A 20,410-nucleotide genomic window follows, 5' to 3' on the forward strand; every position below is an offset into this window, starting at 1 on the left:
GAAGTTTTTCCTCCACAAACTCATAGAATGTAACATCCATATCTCTATCAAAAGACAGCTATAATTACAATCTTTAACAAAAAAGTTGCTTTTTATTATGAAGATGTATAAATCAAAGCTCAGTTTCAACTGGAGCATGTTAGGATGTTCCAATAACATCTGTGTCACCTTACTTCCCTATTTCTGAAATGCAAAATCATACTTTTTTCTCAAAGGTATAAATATAGATTAGCAAGCCTGAGAAGTGAAAGCTTAAATGTTTTTATTTAGAAATATTTTACTGCTTTTAATAGTAATACTTTCTCAAGTATTCCAAAACTGAGTAATTATGAAGGGAGAAAGGAAGGAGAGCTTAATGTTTTTTTCCATTATTTTCCTTTTATTTTTTTCTTAAAAAGAAACCCCCACTGCATCCAAGAATATTTTTAACTGTTTCTTCATACACAAAATCTTTCCGGCTTATCTAGTAAAGAGTTTATACTACTTCATCTATGCCAAAAAAATCCACAGTTACAGTCATTTCTCTATGCCGTTCACTCTAAGATCACATATACAGCTAAAATACTGTTTTGTTTTAGCAGAATTAATATGCATTTGTGTGTGATGGTGAAACTTTCCTCTCCTGTATTTTTACTGTACTTAGGTTTTGTAAACATATATAATGTTTCTTAAATATATATTTTTTTAATCAGTCATCCTATTCTCTATAAACTTTCCAATAATTTTCTTCCTCTCCCAGATCTTATTGTGAGTACTGCTCTAGAATTTTCAAGAAGTTCAGAGAACAAAATGAGTTTTACAGGTAAAATATTAATACACACTGGTAACACATTAATAATAATTGTTTCATTACTGCAATCTTGCATATAAATATGTGAGCCAGTAAATATGCCACTGAAGTACATACTAAAAGATCATATAAAGACAACATTGGAGCACTCACACAAACAGTTATGTGAAATGAATTTTTTTTGAGATAATTTTGTTGAATAACGAAAACTAACAAAGCTTACTTAAATTTGCAGTGAATCTTTAAGTAACAATTGCTCAACCTGGAATATGGTCAGAATACACTTTCCAGGGACCACCATTTTCATCATTGTTTCTGTCCAATCTTGTTCAGCTTGAGAGAGACAAGTCCAACACAAGTGTATTGTGCTATGTCCTGGTTATTAAATTTTGATCTGTTTATAACTTTCAGTGACTGGTCAATTTAAACCATGAGCAGGAAAAGAGTACTTACAAAGTAATCATGAAGTATCACGATGAGCTGGGATTCTAAATATTACTATGCTTTAAATCACTTATGGACTTGGGAATGCCATGCCTCTAAAGCATGTGAAAAATGCCATTCCTGTCCTGTGCCAATAAGATTACAGTTTCCATGTCCCTATATCAGAAAGCAGAAGTCTGACTTCCTCCCTATGCCTGCTTCCTTTTCTTCACTTCTTGCCTCCTCTCACTGAGCTTCTCCACTTATATATAGTGAAGGCAACATTTCTAGGCAAAGAAACATATATTTAAAGTAAAATCTAATTATTAAAAAAAAGACTATTCATCCTCACAATAATAGCTGCCAGATTATCAACTAGATGTAGATTAATTTATTTGTCTATATGAAATAATTATTTCCTGCTACCATTAGAAGTAAATGACATGCTACATTTCACCGTATACAGCAAACACCATGTAAGTTTTACACACAACCAATCCCAGTTGGATAATTCTATCCAATCCCAGTTGGATAATTCTATCCGTTTATCTTGAAATACATACAGACATACATAAATATGAAGAGGAAATTTCTATGCAACACACATACAAACTTGTGCAATAGTTATTTAAATTTGTGTTATTGCCTGTATAAGAAAAAATATGTTAATTTTTTAATGTTACAATAAATGCACATCATACCAGCATAACTGCCAGGAGCTATCAGCTACTACCTCTGTGAAATTTAGTGCAGCATTAGCAACAAGATAGTTAAGACAGAGGTCTCTGTAAGAACAAGCCACAAGCAAGTAAGTTTGCCTTCTAGTACATTACTCTCCTCCACCTGCTAAAGGCATCACTAAGAGGGGTGGGGAGGACTCACCACACTGTCACTCTGTGGCTTTGGTTTTTTGGTGGGATCCAAAGCAAAGATAGTGTACTCAGACAGAAAAGCAGGTTCTGCTATCATCCCAGCTAACAGCTGTTATTCAATGCAAAAAGGAGGAAAATGAAAATAAATCAAGCAATAAAGAAAATTGCAAAATTTTACTCAACTTTTCCATGCTATTAAAAACATAACAAAGCAATACAGAAGTTTATGAGAAAACAGACATTGATAAAGGGAGGATGTAACCAGAAAATATACACTAGATCCCTTTAAAACAGCCAAAATACAGATTTGATCAAAATGTCTTTAGAACAAAAGAAGCATACTATTTAAAAGACCCTAGTTTAGCCCAAGAAAAAAATTATGTTTTGGGCATTACTATTTAATTTTTTTTAACTTCTGTGGATGAGTTGTCTTCATGCATCACTGAGCCCTATTTGCTCTCAGTTATTCATTAACAACTTGTTATTCTAAAAATCCTATGAGTATTTCAGTTATATATAACCTAAAATGCTTGCTTTTGACTATTTATCATCTGATGCTTTTATACACTAGAATGCTGTCTACATTTTAAAAAAATCCTTACAATTTTTTTAAACCACTAGCAGACTATTTTGTAAAAATATCATAAGCTGAATTTAACCATTTTATCAAGTCAGTATCTAAAAAGAGATATAAATTTCTAGAGGTGAAAACATGAAGCCAAGAGACTAGAATTTGAATTCAAATTGGATATATACATGTAACGCAATGCAATCTAATGCATTTAGGATGCTGCAACTGAGAGACAAAAATTCCACTCATGATTATACTCACATACCTAAGTTCAAGATTCAACTTCCTTACAGCTTGAGATTTCAGAATTGTACTGATTGCTGACTGAACCAAACTAAATAAAACAAAATTGTTCTGAAATTATGAGACAAACCCCTCTATCAAGTTACTAAACAGTACTTTTAGGAATCAAATACAAGTTAGGAATTTAAATTACTTTTTTTTGGTGACAATTACATTTATTCCAGTGCTGTAGCAGATTAATTACATAAATTCAAATTGAGAGAGAAAAATATTTTCACAGGTAAAAGGTGAAAGGCTACATGACTTTGAATTTATGTTTGCCAAACCCTTCATGACTTTGAATTTATGTCTGCCAAACCCTTTCAGAAAATGCAAGAAGTCGTAGATGTTCTGTGAGAGCCATATACAATAAATAGCCTCAGATTTGCCAGTAACTATTTGCCAACAAAGCTGAAATTTCTCACTTTTAAGTTGCTGCAAAAACTAATTGCTAATAAAAAAGATGGTCACATTCCTCATGCTCTCAATCTTCTTCACACCCTTGGAGCCTCAACACAGTTGCCCTGTACATTCGCTGTGGTAGCAACAACACATTAAGTTTGTTGTCCTCCTCTCTCAGCCTCTTAGAAGTATAATTCTTGAGAGTAAGCTGTTCCCAGAGATTATTTTAGAAATAAGACAATGAGAACTTTTACCTTTAAACAGCTCATCTTTAAAACAATACCCCATAAGTCAACATAGCCAATCAACAAGCTGTAGGAAAGCTTGTAGAAATGGGAAAGGTTTCACGATGGCAGCGTTTCCTGGGCAGCTGCTATTCGTAACAAAATTGAAATCCACGAGAGAACTGTATGATCCTCTTGTAGAGAAGTCTCTATAACCTTAACACAAGGGACTTCTCTCCCTCAGTGAACTGAAGAAAGACTATGTTAAGGGTAGTAAACTGACTAAAAATTTTAAGTTTAGTTTCTTTACACTGACAGTGAGAAAGAACAGGTTATGACGGAGGAAGGGAGGGAGGAGAAGTGTTCTAAAAAGTTTATTTTGATTCTTACTACCTTTTTTCCCCTCTAGTTACTTTTAATAAACTTCTCTTTTGTACCCTTTTAAAGTTTTGAGCCTGCTATACCTTTCTCCTAATCCTATCTCACAGCAAGAATTGAGTATATTAGTAATGGGCCAGCACCAAACCCATCACATTCTTTAGTGCATTAGCTGGGAACATTTCAAAATTAGAAAGATCTTAAATTAGCAAACCAAAACCACTACAAAGATGTAAGACAGTTTGCAAAACACGGATAAATGGATTAGGCAAATATTATTAACCAAAAGATAATGAACATTTTCAACATGTAACATGCATTATCTTCAGCTTAATTAAATCACTTTTAACAATATGACCATCAAGAACTTCAGGAGCCACAGACAATTTAAATTATCTCTTCACAGTAACAGCCTGTTTGTGCTCAAAATATTAAGTTGCAACATTTCACCATAGCAATACTTTGCTTAATCCTAATTGCATTATTTAGTACACCAAAAGTTTGCATTAGAAAGGAATCTTATTTGATCTCTAACTAGTTCATCCCCCCCAAAAAAGATGGTCTGTCAGCTTGTTCAGCATCTATGAATTGTTAGATTTTCAGTAATCCCTGGAAGTCCATGACCATGTTAGTGCAGCCAGGTTCAGGATGCTCTGACATAAATTCACAAATTTACAAATTCATTCTTTTACAAAATATTAATTATAAAACCCAAAACATAAGGTAAGATGACAGAACTTTAAGCAGCGGCACGAGTTCATTTTTAAAATTCACTCAAACTACCTGGTAGACTGATAGGGATATGCAACCCTGTTTTAACACAATAAGAAGATCCAAACTATCCACTGCCTAAAACATGCCAATCCATATAGTAATTATGAATTTGAGAAAAAGGAAATTGATGCAGTAGTGCTTGAATTTGCAGACATACAACTCTAGTGTTTCCATCATAATTAAAAGCTTATACAAACAGTAGAATGCAATTAAAAATTCTGTTCAGTTTCACTGATGCTGATGATGATGCAATAACATTTCTAAATCATCTCAGCTTTGCCCTTTCTTGCTTGTGTAAAGGCAAGCACAGAAGGGAAGGAGGCCTCTTTTCCTCAGTTTTTAACAATAAGACAGGTTTTCCTCAGGACAACTAGCCTCCTGAACTATTAGACAGACAGAGAATAGCCCCCCTGCAATCCAGGAGGAAGCAGTTAGTGACCTACTGAGCCATTTAAAATGCTCACAAGCCTGTGGGGCCAGATAGGATCCATACTAGGGTGATGAGTAAGCTGACATTCTCCCTCACTTATCATCAGTCTTGGCTAACTGGGGAGGTCTGAGATGACTGGAAACTGACCAAATCTAATGCCCATCCATCAGAAGGACAAAAAGAAGGATCCAGGAAACTACAGGCCTGTCAGTCTGACCTCACAGCCCAGCAAGGTTATGAATAGATCATCTTGAGTATAAATCACACAGTACCTACAGGGTGGCCAAGGGATCAGAACCAGCCAGCATGGATTTAGGATAGGCAGGCCCTACCTAACCAACCCGACCTCCTTTTATGACCAGGTGACCCACCTGGTGGATGCAGGGAAGGCTGTGGATGTTGTCTACTTGGACTGAGCAAAGCCTTCGACACCGTCTCCCACGGAAAAATCCTGGAACAGCTGGCAGCCCATGGTTTGGAGAGGTGCACTCTTTGCAGGGTTAAGAACTGGCCGGATGGCCAGGCCCAGAGAATGGTGATGAATGGTGTTGCATCCAGTTGGTGACCAGTCACTAGTGACGTCCCCCAAGGATCTGCTTAATATCTTTACTGATGATCTGGATGAGGGGATCGAGTCTACCATTAACAAATTTGCAGATGACACCACGCTGGGTGTGAATCTCAATCTGCTGGAGGGTAGGAGAGCTCTGCAGAGCAACTGGACAGGCTGGATCAATGGGACTAATCCAATGATATGAGATTTAACAAGACAAGTGCCAGGTCCTGCACTTTGGCCACAACAATCCCCTGCAGCACTACAGGCTGGGGACAGAGAAGCTGGACAGAGGCCAGGCAGAAAGGGACCTGGGACCCAGAAAGTACTGACTGATGGCAGACTGAACGTGATCCAGCAGTGTGCCCATGTGGCCAAGAAAGCCAACGGCATCCTGGCCTGTACCAGTAATAGTGTGGTCAGCAGGACCAGGGGAGTGATTCTTCCCCTGTACTCAGCACTGGTGAGGCCACAACTTGAGTACTGTGTCCAGGTCTGGGCCCCTCAATTTAGGAAGGATGTTGAGATGCTGGAGCATGTCCAGAGAAGGGCAACAAGGCTGGTGAAGGGTCTGGAACACAAGTTCCATGAGAAGTGGCTGAGGGGTTGTTTAGCCTGGAGAAAATGAGGCTCAGGGGAGATATTTTCACTCTCTACGGGAGATCTTTTCACTCTCTACAACTGCCACAAAGGAAGTTGTAGCCAAGTGGGGGTCGGTCTCTTCTTCCAGGAAACAACTGACAGTCTTAAGCTGCATCAGAGAATGTTAAGGTTTAGGAGGTTCAGGACGACATTAGGAAGAAGTTCTTCACAGAAAGAGTGACTGGGCATTGGAATGGGCTGCCCAGGGGGGTGGTGGAGTCACCATCCCTGGAGGTGCTTAAGAAAAGACTGGATGTGGCACTTAGTGCCATGTCTAGTTGATAAGGTGATGTTACGTCATAGGTTGGACTTGATGATCTAAAACGTCCTTTCCAACCTACTTAATTCTGTGATTCAGTGAGCCAGCCTTACAAGTAAAGACAGCACAATAATACTGAGGCAGAACAGTGAGCCCTCCATCAAGCTGAAATTTCAAAATATTTCCTCTTCAGTAGCCAAGATGAATGTTTCACACTTCAAATAGCTACCAAAGACAGAATATACTCAGTCATGGTCCAAAAGGGGTATTTCTTCAATACATTTAGATCTGGCTGCATTTGCCCATTAGTGAGTTCATCCTCCACTCTCCAATGTTAGGTGACCAACAATGAAAATATTTAAGGACTTGCTTATAGTATTTTTGTCACTCTGTGTGTTCATTTGCATGGCCTGGTTTTTTAGTAGTGGGGAAGGGCCACAGAATGGCTTCTGTGAGAAATGGCTGTAAGTTCCCACCATGTGGAACTTCCAAACTCAAACAGCCTACCCTCAGAAGACTGCACCCTGCAGATGAGTGACCCACACCACAGCAATTTCACAAAGATTGTCTGCCCACGGGAGGGATTCATGTTGCAGCAGTTTTGTCAGGACTGCTGCTTGTAAGATTGGAGCCATGTTGGAGGAGTTCACGGAGAACCATCTCCCATGGGAGGGACCCCATGACATAGCAGAGAGAAGACTTCCCTCCCTGAGCAAATAGAAAAAGATCTCGGGTGATGAACTAACCAAAACCCCCACTCCCTGTCTCCCTGTGCTGTCAGGGAGAAAGAGGGAGGGGCTGGGGGAAAAGAAAGGTATTTTAAAGGCTTATTTTACTTCTCGTTATCCTTCTCTGACTCTGTTAATAACAGATTTACCTTATACCTTTAAATTTGAACCTATTATGCCCTTAGAGTGTTTTTTGCCAATTCTTGTCTCAACTCATGAACCCTCCATCAATTTCCTTTCCCTCTCCTCTGCCCATCTGTAACAAGAGTGAGTGAGTGAGTGAGTGTCGTGGTTTGACACGGAAGTGAATTTTCTCAGGAAGTTGGTAGTCAAACCAATCAGTGGTCAGATTTGGATACTGGCACCTGGAGTGACCACTGAAGGCATGGACATGCCTCTGAGAACACAGGGGGTTAAAAGCAAGAACTCTCAGGGGAACTTTCTCTTTGGTTCTGGTTGTCGGATGAGTGCAGACTCTCCCCTGCCCAGCCATGGGCTGGGTCGGGGAGGGGAAGCCATGTGGCCTGGTCGGGGTGAGCCGAGGGGGCTGAAAGATTGGAACCGAGCCAGCTCCTGTGGACAAAGGGTAGAGAGAAGCGGAGATGCCTTTGTCCCCACACCCTAGCGGGAAGGAGACAGAGAGTCTGACAGCACCTGTAAATTTGCCAGCGGAGGAGAAGGGAAAGGTGGGGGGGAAGATACCCAGTGGGGGAGAAGATACCCAGTGGGGGAGTTGGAATTCTGAGCAGAGATTTCAGCTGTCCAGGGAGTCTGAGCTTTTAACCCTTTCCTGAGAAATAAAGGCTTTGTAAAATATTACTCCTCCTTGATTTGAAGTAGAAGAGAGACAGTCTGGGATCTGGGATGCTGGAAGAGGAAATTTTTGGGTGGAAGGAGATGATGGAGTGGCTTGTGGCTGGACTTTTCTTGCTAGCCATAGACTGAACCAAATTCTCCTGCAATAGAGACTGCATTTTAGGGGGATGCAGTGGTGAACCAAAGAGACCTGCTTCAGCAACTGCCAGCACAGGAATGGAGAGAACAGAGAAAAGCTGAGGAGGGAATGGTGATGCCCTCTGTCTTCAGGAAGAAGATGATCTCGGTTCTTGGACCCTCGGCCCCAGGGGAGGAGAAAATGGGGAGGGACTGTAGTCCCAAGAGGAGATGCTGAACTGTTGTCTCTTTTGGTCCATGGCAAAGCATCCTTAAAGGAGCCCTATGAGCAGTCTGTCCATGCACGGTTGTGAGAGCGCTGTGACATGGAGAGTGTCACACTGGCAGATTTTCTCCGGGTAGTTGCCATGTGTGACATGGAGACACAAGGGTGGCAATTGTGTTTCCTGGGGGAGTCTGTGGAGCAAGAGAGACTTCTCTCTCCTTTGAGGGACTGAGTATTGATTATTTGAAGGGTGGCAACTTGATCAGGAATCCTGGGTGGTGTCTCACTGTGGTTTTGTGAGAAATTTGTTGGGGTGGAGTGGTGTTTTGGAGAGTCTTCATCCTGGATTTTAGTGTGTGTGTCTTCTATAGTAGTAGTAGTTTAATAAAGTTTTTTTTTTTTCCTTTGTTATTAAGTTTGGGCCTGCTCTGCTCTGTTCCTGATCACATCTCACAGCAATTATTTGGGAAGGTGCATGTTCATGGGGGCACTGGTATTGCACCAGCATCAAACCATGACAGTGAGTGAGTGAACGGCTTTTCTAAGTGCCTGGCATTTGGTCAATGTCAAACCACAACACTCTGACAGCTCATAACCTGGAACATATTTAGTTAAATTATGGGCAGAGCCCTCTAGTGAGTCCTGTGATTACACTTCATGCTTTCCAATATATACCTGTGTTTTTATCTGCATTTTTCTTTTTTTTCAACCAACTATTCAGTACTATTTAAGAACTGTCTAGTTAACTCTGGGGTGGGGATGTTAGGGAAAGGGTTATTAAAAATCATAAAAAAAATATTCACTTCTGCCTGCAAACAGGCAAGAAACAACCTGCTAGTCAGCCAACATTAAACAGTATTACCACACGGGATTGTTGTGCTTCAGGATTTGTCCTAAAACCCATTCTGAATTATCTTGATAGCTTCAGAAACATTAAATATATCTGGTGCTATACTGCCTAATGTATCAGTAGCAGCATATCAGCAGTAGGCTGGTATAGTAATCAATAAAACTAGACAAGCTAGCATCAACTGAGATGAAGCATACCATAAACAGAAGATGCACAGATGTAGGTCATTCTTTAACCTTTTTTAATCCTAAGAATACCATCATATCACACTTGAAGCTTGCTATAGAAATCCTACTAAGATCTTCCAACACTTTTGTTTCAAATATACTCTGGGTGGAGTGGCTAATACACCTAAAGGCTGTGCTGCCATTTAGCAGGACCTTGATAAGCTGGAGAATTGGGCACAAAGAAACCTAATGAAGTTCAACAAGGGGACTGCACCTGGAAAATAACCCCAAGTATCAGTACAGCTTAGGGGCTGAAGAGAGCAGCTCTGCAGAGAAGGACCTTGGAGTCTTGAAGGAGCTGCAACTTCACCATGAGTCAGCAGTGCCCTTGCAGCTAGGAGGGCCAGTGGTACCCTGGGGTACATCAGGAAGACTGTGCCTAGCAGGCGGAGGGAGGTGATCCTCCCCCTCTACTCAGCCCTAATAAGACAACACCTGGAGTGTGGTGTGGAGTTCTAGACTCCTCAGTACAAGAAAGATAAGGAGCTACTGAAGAGGTTCCAGCAGAGGGCCACAAAGATAATTAGGGGTCTGGAACATCTTTCTCACATGGAGAGACTGCAGGAGCTGGGCTTGTTTAGTCTGAAAGAAAAGACAGAGAAGAGATCTAATCAATACATACAAAAATCTCAAAAAAGGTTGTCAAGAGGATGGTGCCAGACTCTTTTCAGTTGTGCCCAGTGACAGGACAAGGAGTAATGGCCATAAACTAAACACAGAAAGTTCCACCTCAACATGAGGAAGAATTTCTTTACACTTAGGGTAGCAGAACACTAAAACAGGCTTCCCAGGAGGTCACAGAATGTCCCTCTCTGGAGTCATTCAAAACCTACCTGGACACATTCATTTCCTGTGTTACCTGCTCTAGGTGACCCTGCCTTGGAACAGTGTTGGACTATATGATCACCTGTAACATGGTGGCGGGGGGGAGGTGTGGGTCGGAGACAGGGACAACACACACTCCAAAGCTCTTGTGACAAAAAGCCTCAAATTTATTTCTGAAGCTCCTTTTATACGAGCTCAAATTACACATGTGATTCGTTGAGGTCTTAGCACCATCCATCTCTCTGGCCAATGATACATCTGCATTTAGAGTGGAATGACATTGGCTGAGGGGCCCTAGTAGACTGAATCCAACCTATCCTGGCCCACTCAGGAACTCCAATGCTACAGTCTCCAGAGGTTCCTTCCAATCCCATCAATTCTGTGATACTCCAGGGTAAATAATCTCCCTAGCCCATACTGACCTTAATCTCAAGCACCAAATTTATAAGATGAAGGCTGTTGAGGACTACAAATAGTACAGGTAGCTTAGTGTACAATGGCACTACAAGCTACAGGTTGTGCCCTGGGTGGGGAGAAATGGCTGAAACCCCCAGCAATGAGCCTTTTGCCCAACAAAAGGCCTCATAATGCCAGCTGGATTGTGTCCAGCCACACAGAGACTCTGTAGAACCCAATGAACAGTGAGAAGACCCCAGATCAAATATCACCATTAAAATAGGCACATAGAATGAAAGCCAGGCATTCCTTTGTTCAGGGTCCCTAAAGGAGACACCTAACTCCATCTGTCATTATATTGCTGAACCATGATAAAAATTCTTAATGGAAGCAGAGTCTAGGACTCTGCTGTGGGAAACCTTGGGTCAAGGCAGCAAGAGAAATTTGTCTGACATGTGAGTGTCATGAAACTTTTCTCCATGAGCATGTGGGGAGTCAGCTCATTGGAGCTGCTTGTGGTGAAGGGGCTTCAGTCCCAGCAGCAAAAGCCTGGGGTGGTGCAAGTGTGACTACCAGAGTGGCTCATGGGTGGTCAAACAGGAATGTTTCCCTAACAAACTGTGACATTACTGATCTTCTGTCACAATATTTAAGACTTATTCTGTTTTTCTGCAAGTAAAATCCTACTGAGCAACAAATGTTTCTATCTTGGACAGAAAGCTGCAAATGAGGTAAAATGGTTGATGAGGCCAAACGCCAGATGACATTACCTTCAGTATTATCAAAGGACACATACAGTTATTGTTTAAATAACCTTTGTATTTTCAACATTCTGAACAGCTTTTGGAGTCCTCAAGTTTGGCCTAAATGAAGCAGCCTTACTTAATCTTTAAGGACTTTCTGAACTCCAGAAATGACTGTGTTCTTCTTATTATTCCTCATCCCTCTGAAGAATTACCATGCTCAAATCTTCTTTCACAAGGATTCTGTGAGTGGGGTGCAAAGGCCAAAGTACATCAAATTCCTAGATCAAACAGCTTCCTTAATATGCTGTGAAAGAAACCCCAAAATTTAACAGGGATCAGAGTTTGACCCAAGTCTTATTGCTCTGGAGATGGCAGTAGGTGAATATTATATATGTTACATATGTATAATATGTTTGATTGCCAAAAGCAATCACTATTCCCTTTCAGAAAAAGAAGAGAATCAGTAGTTCTAATTTTGTATTAGCCTGTTATCAAGCAAATTTGAAAATTCATACATCTTGTTAGCAAAGTGCATCACAGCATATGTGTATTTGTAGTATGTTAACACTTAAAAGCTTCTATAATTGTACATGAGCAGTTTTGCTGTTATATACCAGCACAGCAAGACAAAAGAAAGAGGATGAGACTACAAAACTTGTCTAAGCGAAAAGCCTCATTTACTTCAAATAGCTAGAAGATGTCAACTATCAGCTAAAGGTTTTGTTTCAACTCTTACTTGAGTTGAAGTCATTCCCCAGAGTAAAATATATAAATAAATTTGGTTATTTGTCCTAAGGGAATAGAAAAAACTGAAGAGCTAAAATTTCAAGAGTTTCTCTCTGCAATAAAGAATGCCCCAAAATCTAAGAGAACTCAACTGCACTTTCAGAAAGCTGTAGTACAGAAATCAAATAGGTCTTTTCTGGTTTGCTTTTCATTTTGATGAGCAATCTAAGCATCTAAGCATCCAGTATGTATCAGGAGTTGTAAAATACAAGTATTTTAGATTCAAACTAGCCTATGCAGCCTCCAAAAATTAGTCCTAAACATCAGAAAGGAAAAAAATACAGATATATCTCAACCGCTACCATTTTTGCAGGGCAACAGCTATTTAGAAGTACTTCAAATAAAGTATATGAATACAGAAAAGACACAGGAGGTACTGAAGGAGTATTATTTCAGCTTTACTTGTCATGCTTTATTAATAGCCAACATTAAAGAAACATTTCAACTAATTTAATAACACAGTCATTATATACCATTAAAGTGAGACCAAAAAGTACCTTGGCTAAGTATCTTTAGGTCTAAGTGCTATATATATTGTGCTCTGCTGTCACTTCCATAACACTCATTAGGATATCAGTGACATTTGGATGCATGACTGGTAGGTCACCCACAGCAATCTATCAGCTGCTTGCTCTCAGCTGATAGCAAACTAGCACTAGCTTTGTTATCTTCTGCAGTTGAGTCTTGTATACTTATAAACAAGTATATTTTAGAACAAAAAGAACATTTTTAACTTACAGGAGCTATAGTGTATACAATTTATGTATTTCATCTCAAACTCTGATCAAATGTCAATGTGGTAACAGTTTAAAAACTGAACACTATTTTTCCATAGAAAAGAATGAACTCACTAAATAAGCATATTTTAATAGTCTAGGGCTGTTTCAAACAGCAGCATACCAAATCAGAAAGCAATGGATATGCAAATTGTCTGATGAAGTTCTGCAGAAGTAGTTTTACCTCACAATGTGGTCATGGTTTATGAGCTACTTGCAATAAGAGAACACAGAACTAGTCAGATGTCTGCCTTTTTCTATACATTAAAAAATGTTGAGGTTTTCTAGAATATTGCTACTGGAGATTCACATTTCAAATATAATACAAGCTAAAGAGGAAAGCTGGCATGAAAAAGAAACTTACCTGGTATTACATAAATAGAGCATACAAGTTGTAGGTTTATTTTAAACTGATAGCATCTTGGAATCTTGAAATATTAAAGTATTTTTTAAATCTTCTCATTGTAGAGCATAAAGCAAGAATTTTGGCACATATGTTTTATTATAATTATTTTATCAGACTAATGATGTAATTTACAACTGTAAATTATTTTTATTATAAAAATAAAGCAAAGATTTCATGTCTGATACTTGCAACTTTAATACTATGGAAGTTAAAATACAAAAACCTGACATACTAAAACATAGTTCATAGAAGAGGACACAAAACATACAAAAAAAATGATGAAACACTAATTTTGCTTAGCATTCAGTACTAAAAGGCTTAGCAATTATTAATGTACTGCAAAAATATTTTAGCATGCAATACTCTTCAACCAAATATTTTCAGTGTATTAAATGTTGTCCAACAGTTCACTGTAATGCCACTGCCACTGACATCTGCACATAAAACAACTGCCTAGTCAAATGAGAACATCGCAAAAAATACCCTCCAAAAGACATCATGCATTCATGTAATCAGGGCATATATTTTCAGTGACAATATGCCATATCTGCACCTTATTTAAGCATTGTATACTGCTGCTGAACTGAATTTTATGAAAATCTAATCCAACAGATTTCCAAGATGATTTGCTTTTAATCATTCTTCCAACATTTATGAGAAATTTTTGGACAATTTAGATTTCTTGTTTTACTCATTTAAACTTAATATTTTGTAAAATATTCAGTTTGATGTAAAACCAGTCCATTCAGGAAAAAAAAAAAAAAAAGAGGTTTTCATCCCCTTAGGACTTCACTACTTCTTGAATTTCTAATTAAAGGATGTGTTTCACAAGTAAATCTGTTATGGCAGCTCCCCTAAGACCAAAGATAACTGCAAATCTGACGGTACTTTAGTACCTCCGTTTCCACTCTTAATCTTATTTCTCCTGCTGCCTCTCTGGTCATTCCAGTCTAACCAGTCTATTTAGAGATTAATGTTCTTCCAATGTAACTTGGCATGTGCTATGGAGAATCCTTTGCTTCTCCTGTTTGTCTGGAACAGCACTCTGGAAATGGAATTTGCTGTGGACAACACATATCTAATGAAGTAAATGTAGTTCTCAACAGAAATCATGAAGAAAACCTTGGCCAAATCAGTTCTTTTGCACATTATACAATAAATAAAAAAAAAAAAAAAAAAAAAAAAAAAAAAACCCACCAAAAAAAAACCAAACAACAAAACACGGGAATCAACTCTCAGTACCAACTCACTCCTTCTAGGCCACAGTAGCAGTTCTCATGTGGCAATACGCTACTTCTATGCCCTGTATTAAGAACAGAAAACTCTCCTTACTGAAAAATTTAGTAATTTTCCTGGATGATGCTGCTTGCTAACATTCTGGAGCACCAGTTAACAGAAAATCTTTTTCCAAGGAGAGAGGGAATTCATTACAGACGTATATACACACATATATTATATATATGTGTATATATATATATATATATACATGTACATATATCACATTAGAGAAAATAAGCATTTATTAAAAATTCCAAAATACAAACCAAAATCATGAGGTACTTTCCCTTCAATTTCTATTATTGCAGGAAACCAACTGCCAAGCTGTAATCACTGATAGCATTCACAATGAAATCTATTGCAAATTTCAGGTATAGCTGATTATCTTCTAAAGAAAAAATGGTGTTAAAAATTAAAGTGGGTTGTTCCACTGCAAGAAAACACATCCTTTTTTGTGGCAAAACAAAGCAACTGAATTTTCTGACAAGGACAAAACATTTTCTCTGAAAAAGTTCACAGAATCTCAGAACCATCCTGCTTTATGCTACCAGCCTATGTCCATGCTCACTAAGTCAGGAAAATGTTTTGTTTATTTGTATTTCTTGTCTTTTTTTTTAATCAAGTTGCTTCAAAAGAGCTATAGTACTTCATATGAAACAAGGTAAGTGCAGATTATCTTCTTCCTTTGTTTTATTATGCAAGTCAAGGTTATCCATCATCCTGAAAATGATTTTAATTATATTTTATGACTGATAATTTAGACTTAGTTTAGTCTGTTGTTCGGGTTTGTTTTTTTTTTTTTTTTGGGAGAGGAGGTGAGGGAGGCTGGGTTGGTTTTAGTTTGGGGTCAGAGGAGAAAGGAAGAAGGGTGGGGGAAATAACTTTGAGTTTGATACTTATTACTGGCACTGTTAGAAACAATCACAAATGCTCTGCATAAACCTTTTGGATCATCCACCTCAAATTACCTGGATTCACCTAGCTTTTCAATCAAAAGTGGGACAAAAACAAAGTTAGTCTCTCTGAATATATCCTCTGTCCCACTACCTCACTGAGTTCAGTTCAGGAGTAAGATATTTAAGACCTGAAGACTTAAAGAGTTTCCTAATCTGGGGTTAATCACTACAGCTTAAAAATCTCTTTTATTACTATTAAAGACTTCGGTATTTAATCTAAAAAACAGACAATTCATATCTGTAAAGATAGAAAATTGTGAGACTGAGAAATAAAAAAAAACACCAAAACGTAATGAAGGACATAAAGTTAGGTTTTTTAAGCTGAAAAGCAGAGAAAAACCGTTCTCAACTGACCTCCTTGTCTGGCGTTAAAGTGTCTTCATGATTCTGATCTGTAAATGAAGTTGTCCTGATTCTATTGCCAGTTGATGGAGGGGATTTGGAAGGGACCTACAGAGAGATCAGGTATATCAACAAGTAATACTATTAACTCCAGAACTAATTATTCTGTACCATAATTTACTTCAAGAATTACTAGCTATATCATCTCAGTGAAGCCTAGTCTAGATCTTTTTAAAGAAAACAACTGTCTGCGACAAGTCATACCTTACTAAAAAGCCCCCAGGGCAAAATGTGTCATGAATCAGCCACAAGAACAAACAACAAAATGGGTTATTTTAATTATTTCTGACTGTGGTCCCCTTAGAACATATTTGAAAAACAAGCCTAATATTTTAGGAACATATTACATATTGCTTAAGTTTAGTGATTTGACAGGGATTCAAGCATTTCCAAGTGGAACAGAATCTGATCAAGAACTTGGAAAATTAACAACAAAAATTACACTAAGAAAAATTATAAACATTACATTTGTAATATTTTTAACATTGAAGCTAAACAATTAAACAATTAAAAAGGCACAAGAAATTGCTGTATTTTTCTGATGTCAATATGTACTTGCTGTTCCTATAAGAACTAAACATCTATTCACAGAAATTTTACAACTTCATTCAAATTGAGGTTCTAAAAAGTCACACCAACTCAAACAAATTACCTTGCCAGCCTCATCAAAGCCCATCAAAAGCCAAATTTCAAATATAAAATTTCAGTATGAATGTAATGAGTAGTAAAGTATCAACAAGCAAATCTATACAAAAGAAAGTAATTAGCAAGATTTCTCATTAGGTATTGTGAAAGGCTGGAAGGATTGTGGACTCAAAATATTTCAGCCATGTGGTGGGAAGAAGAGGAAGGTGAAGCCTTGCTTTGATGAGGTGATGCCCTCCTGCTCAGACCCCATCCCTCTGGACCTGTATCCCAGTCCTGCAGTGGCTGCCAATACCTAGCACACCAGAGGTAATGGGCCATACCCTGCCCCTGAAGCCCAAATCCAGGCCCAGAGTGGTCAGGTGACCAGAAGTTCCACCTGGGGGAAGGGCCCTGGGTACTTAACCCAAGCACATGCATGTTTTGACCCTACCTCTTCTTAAAATGTCTATCAGCTGAGCACTGCTGGAACCAGGAGTGGTAGCTATATTTGTTCTTTTTTATATCAAAATATTTCTAAAATCAGTCACAGTTATAGGTCTGAAGAGGTAGACAAATGTCCTAACTTGAAAATACTACTCAAAAGTCAAACAGCTTACCTAGTACCAAATAGCTATTCGTCATGAAAGCTTTATGTATTGCTGAAAATAATCATACCAAAGTAATCATAAGGTTTGTAAAAAAACCCAATCTATTCATGCTGACAGCCTACTCTTCTTTTATTCCTACCCTCAATCTAATGCCCGAGTTTTGAAGATTATTTGAAAATCAATTTCCTTCTGTTTAATGAGGGCCAGAAATGTTCAAGGACACTTTGTCACTGCTTAGAAGTAGTATGAACATATCTCTTCACCCTGCCCTTAATGGTTCTACAGTTCTTACTGCTGCATTCAGACTTCTTGTCAATTTACAGTCATTTCAGTGGCACTAAGCTTTGCAGCACAAATATTCACTGATCTTACACAAAAAACAGAAAGAGCTGAACAGGACAGTATAGTTAAATTGGAAGGGTTCGACTTCCTGACTAGCTCAGGACTGACTAAAAGTTAAAGCATGGCTTTAAAAGCACTGTCCAAATGCCTCTTCAGCACTGACAGGCAAGGGTGGGGAAGGCATCCACCACCTCTCCAGGAAGCCTATTCCATGGTTTGGCCACCCTCTACGTAAAAAATTGTTTCCTCATGTTAAGTCCTAATCTCCCATGACAGACACTGTTTGAGTTACTCCTGCATGTTCTTGCACTGTGTACCATGGAGAAGAGCTCAGTACCTCCCTCTCTACTTCCCCTCCTCAGGAAGCTGTAAGGAGCAGTGAGGTCACCCCTTCAGCCTCCTCCTCTCCAAACCAGACAAGCCCAGTGCCCTCAGCGCTCCCCAGAGCGCACTTCTGCCAGCCCCTTCCCCTGCTTTGGTGCCTTTCTCAGGACATGTTCAAGGACCCTCACATCCTTTTTAAATGGTGGGGCCCAGAACTGCACACAGTACTCGAGGTGAGGCTGCACCAGTGCTGAATTCAGTGGGATAATCACCTCTCTTGGCTGGCTGGTGATGCTGTGTTTGATGCACCCCTGGATGAGGTTTGCCCCCTTGGCTGCCAGGGCACACACACTGTTGATCCCACTGAGCTTCCTGCCAACCAGCACTCCCAAACCCCTTTCTGCAGGGCTGCTCTCCAGCCACTCCTCTCCCAATTCAGACTTGTGTCTGAGATTACTCCATCCAGGTGCAGAATCCAGCATTTGGTTGGTCTTGCTCAGCTTCATATCATTGGTGACTGCCCAATACTCCAACCAAACCAGATCCCTCAGCAAGGCAAAGCCTCTTGTCCCATGGGAGAGTCAGTAGCACTTCCCAGTTTGGTATCATCACCTATCTTCACATTCAACTGCAGCCTCCAGATCACTGATAAAGAGACTGAACAGAGCTGCCTGTAGACCTGAGCCCTGAGGAACACCACTGCTAACTGGTCACCAGCCAGATGTCTTGTTTGCTGCAATAATTTGAGTTCTTCAACCAATTCTTCATCCAGTGCACTGCATACCTGCTCATCCCACTCTTGGAAAACTTGTCTGGAAGAATACTGGGAAGAACAGTACCAAAAGCCTTTACAGAACCCAAAAAAACTACATCCACCACCTTCCCTTTGTCTACCAGGCAGGTGAACTTACTGAAGAAGGTTTTTTTATTGTGAATCCACACTGACTGTCTGATGATTGCACTGTTCTTTAAATGTCTTTCAACAGCATACAGTATGACTTTCTTAATAATTTTTCCAGGTCCTGAGGTTAACTCTGTAGCTTCCTGCATATTCCCTCATGCCCTTCCAGTAACCTGGAATAATGCTGGCTAGGACCCAGTCAGCAGGGATCTCCCCAGATTCCCAAGATGATTGAGAGGGTCCTACCATAACATCTGCTAGCTCCTTTAGTACCCTGGGTTGAATCCCATAGGCCCCACGAACTTATAAACATTCATTTGACTGACATAACTTGTCTGTAAAAATTTCAGTGTTCACAAATGGAAAGTCAATGTTCCTGCAGTCACGGTCCTCTGACTCAGGACCAGGCAGATCAAGGTATGTCAGTACTATTAAAGACTGAGGCAAAGAAAGTACTGACTGTCTCCATTTTTTCTTCATTCCTATTTGTCAGGTGACATTCTTTGACAAGTAGCAGTTTAAGACACCTGTAACAGCAATAGTGATTTTTTCCACCCTGTCAGCTATCAGAAAGAGATGTGTTCCACAGACTGTGAGGGACAGGTATTCTCAATTTGACAGATGACATCAGTTAGCTAACCATTCATATGAAAGAGAAAGGGCTACAAACACCTCCTCAAAAAAGGTTACATTTCTCAAGTTATACTTGAGAAATTTTTACGTCCAGGTTTACACCAGTCTTAAGTTAGTAAATTTAGTCTTGGACACTACAAACCAAAGTACAAATATGAAGTTTTAGGTCTCAAAGTAAGGGATATGAGTAGAGCATAGAGGATATAGAGCATAGTGAGTGAAGCCTCTCTACAACAGGGTGTAGGAAAGAAAATAGGAAAAATTAATGGAAACACGAGTTTCATAAACTAAGAAATTGTAAGAGTTAGGAAAATTTGGTCTGAAAATGTTTTGACAGGAAGGAATGCATTTTAAGGATCTGAATTACTGATCTGAATAAAAGCAAATGAAAAAAGCATATCCCACACTTTTTGCAAGACTACAGTATATTTTGTAAGCCTCAAAATCTCACTTCTTCCTTCAGAGACTCTGTTTTCAAATGATACAAAAAGTGAGAAGACAAACTTATTTTACTTCTAAGATAAATTTAACTATTTCCCCCTAGTGTTACTTGAGAGCAACCAAAGAGTAAGAAACATTGCAAGACAACTATTTTACATGAAAATAAAAATATGTTGTCATTTCTTGCTTCTGCCTTTCCAATTATGGCAACCCTTGTGTTACATAATTTGCTCTGTCCACAGTACAGCAAATAAGGTATAATTTATTATAAGCTCTCCTATCAGGTTTCAGAGTATTTTTCAATGTTAATTTTTCAAGAGCCAGATAGACTAAAGTGTATTACACTGTTGGGTGCATATATGCACGAAAGCCCATATTTATTCAGTAGAATGGTAATGG

At 39.0% G+C, this 20,410-nt stretch overlaps 1 protein-coding gene across 8 annotated transcripts in view; it reads right to left on the minus strand.

Moving 5' to 3' along the window:
- GOLGA4 (golgin A4) overlaps window positions 1–20,410 on the minus strand; it is a 73,851-nt gene that overhangs the window by 51,608 nt on the left and 1,833 nt on the right. For 7 of the 8 annotated variants that reach the window (XM_068201320.1, XM_068201276.1, XM_068201282.1 and 4 more), the window contains exons 2-3: window positions 16,088–16,183; window positions 2,096–2,194 (exon numbers count right to left, since the gene is read on the minus strand). In XM_068201320.1, the coding sequence (XP_068057421.1) occupies window positions 2,096–2,194; window positions 16,088–16,183 (195 nt within the window). The remainder of the gene's footprint in view (window positions 1–2,095; window positions 2,195–16,087; window positions 16,184–20,410) is intronic. The other variant, XM_068201290.1, reaches the window with a different exon arrangement.

This window comes from Anomalospiza imberbis, chromosome 1, assembly GCF_031753505.1.
Source record: "Anomalospiza imberbis isolate Cuckoo-Finch-1a 21T00152 chromosome 1, ASM3175350v1, whole genome shotgun sequence".
Classification (NCBI taxonomy): Eukaryota; Metazoa; Chordata; class Aves; order Passeriformes; family Viduidae; genus Anomalospiza; species Anomalospiza imberbis.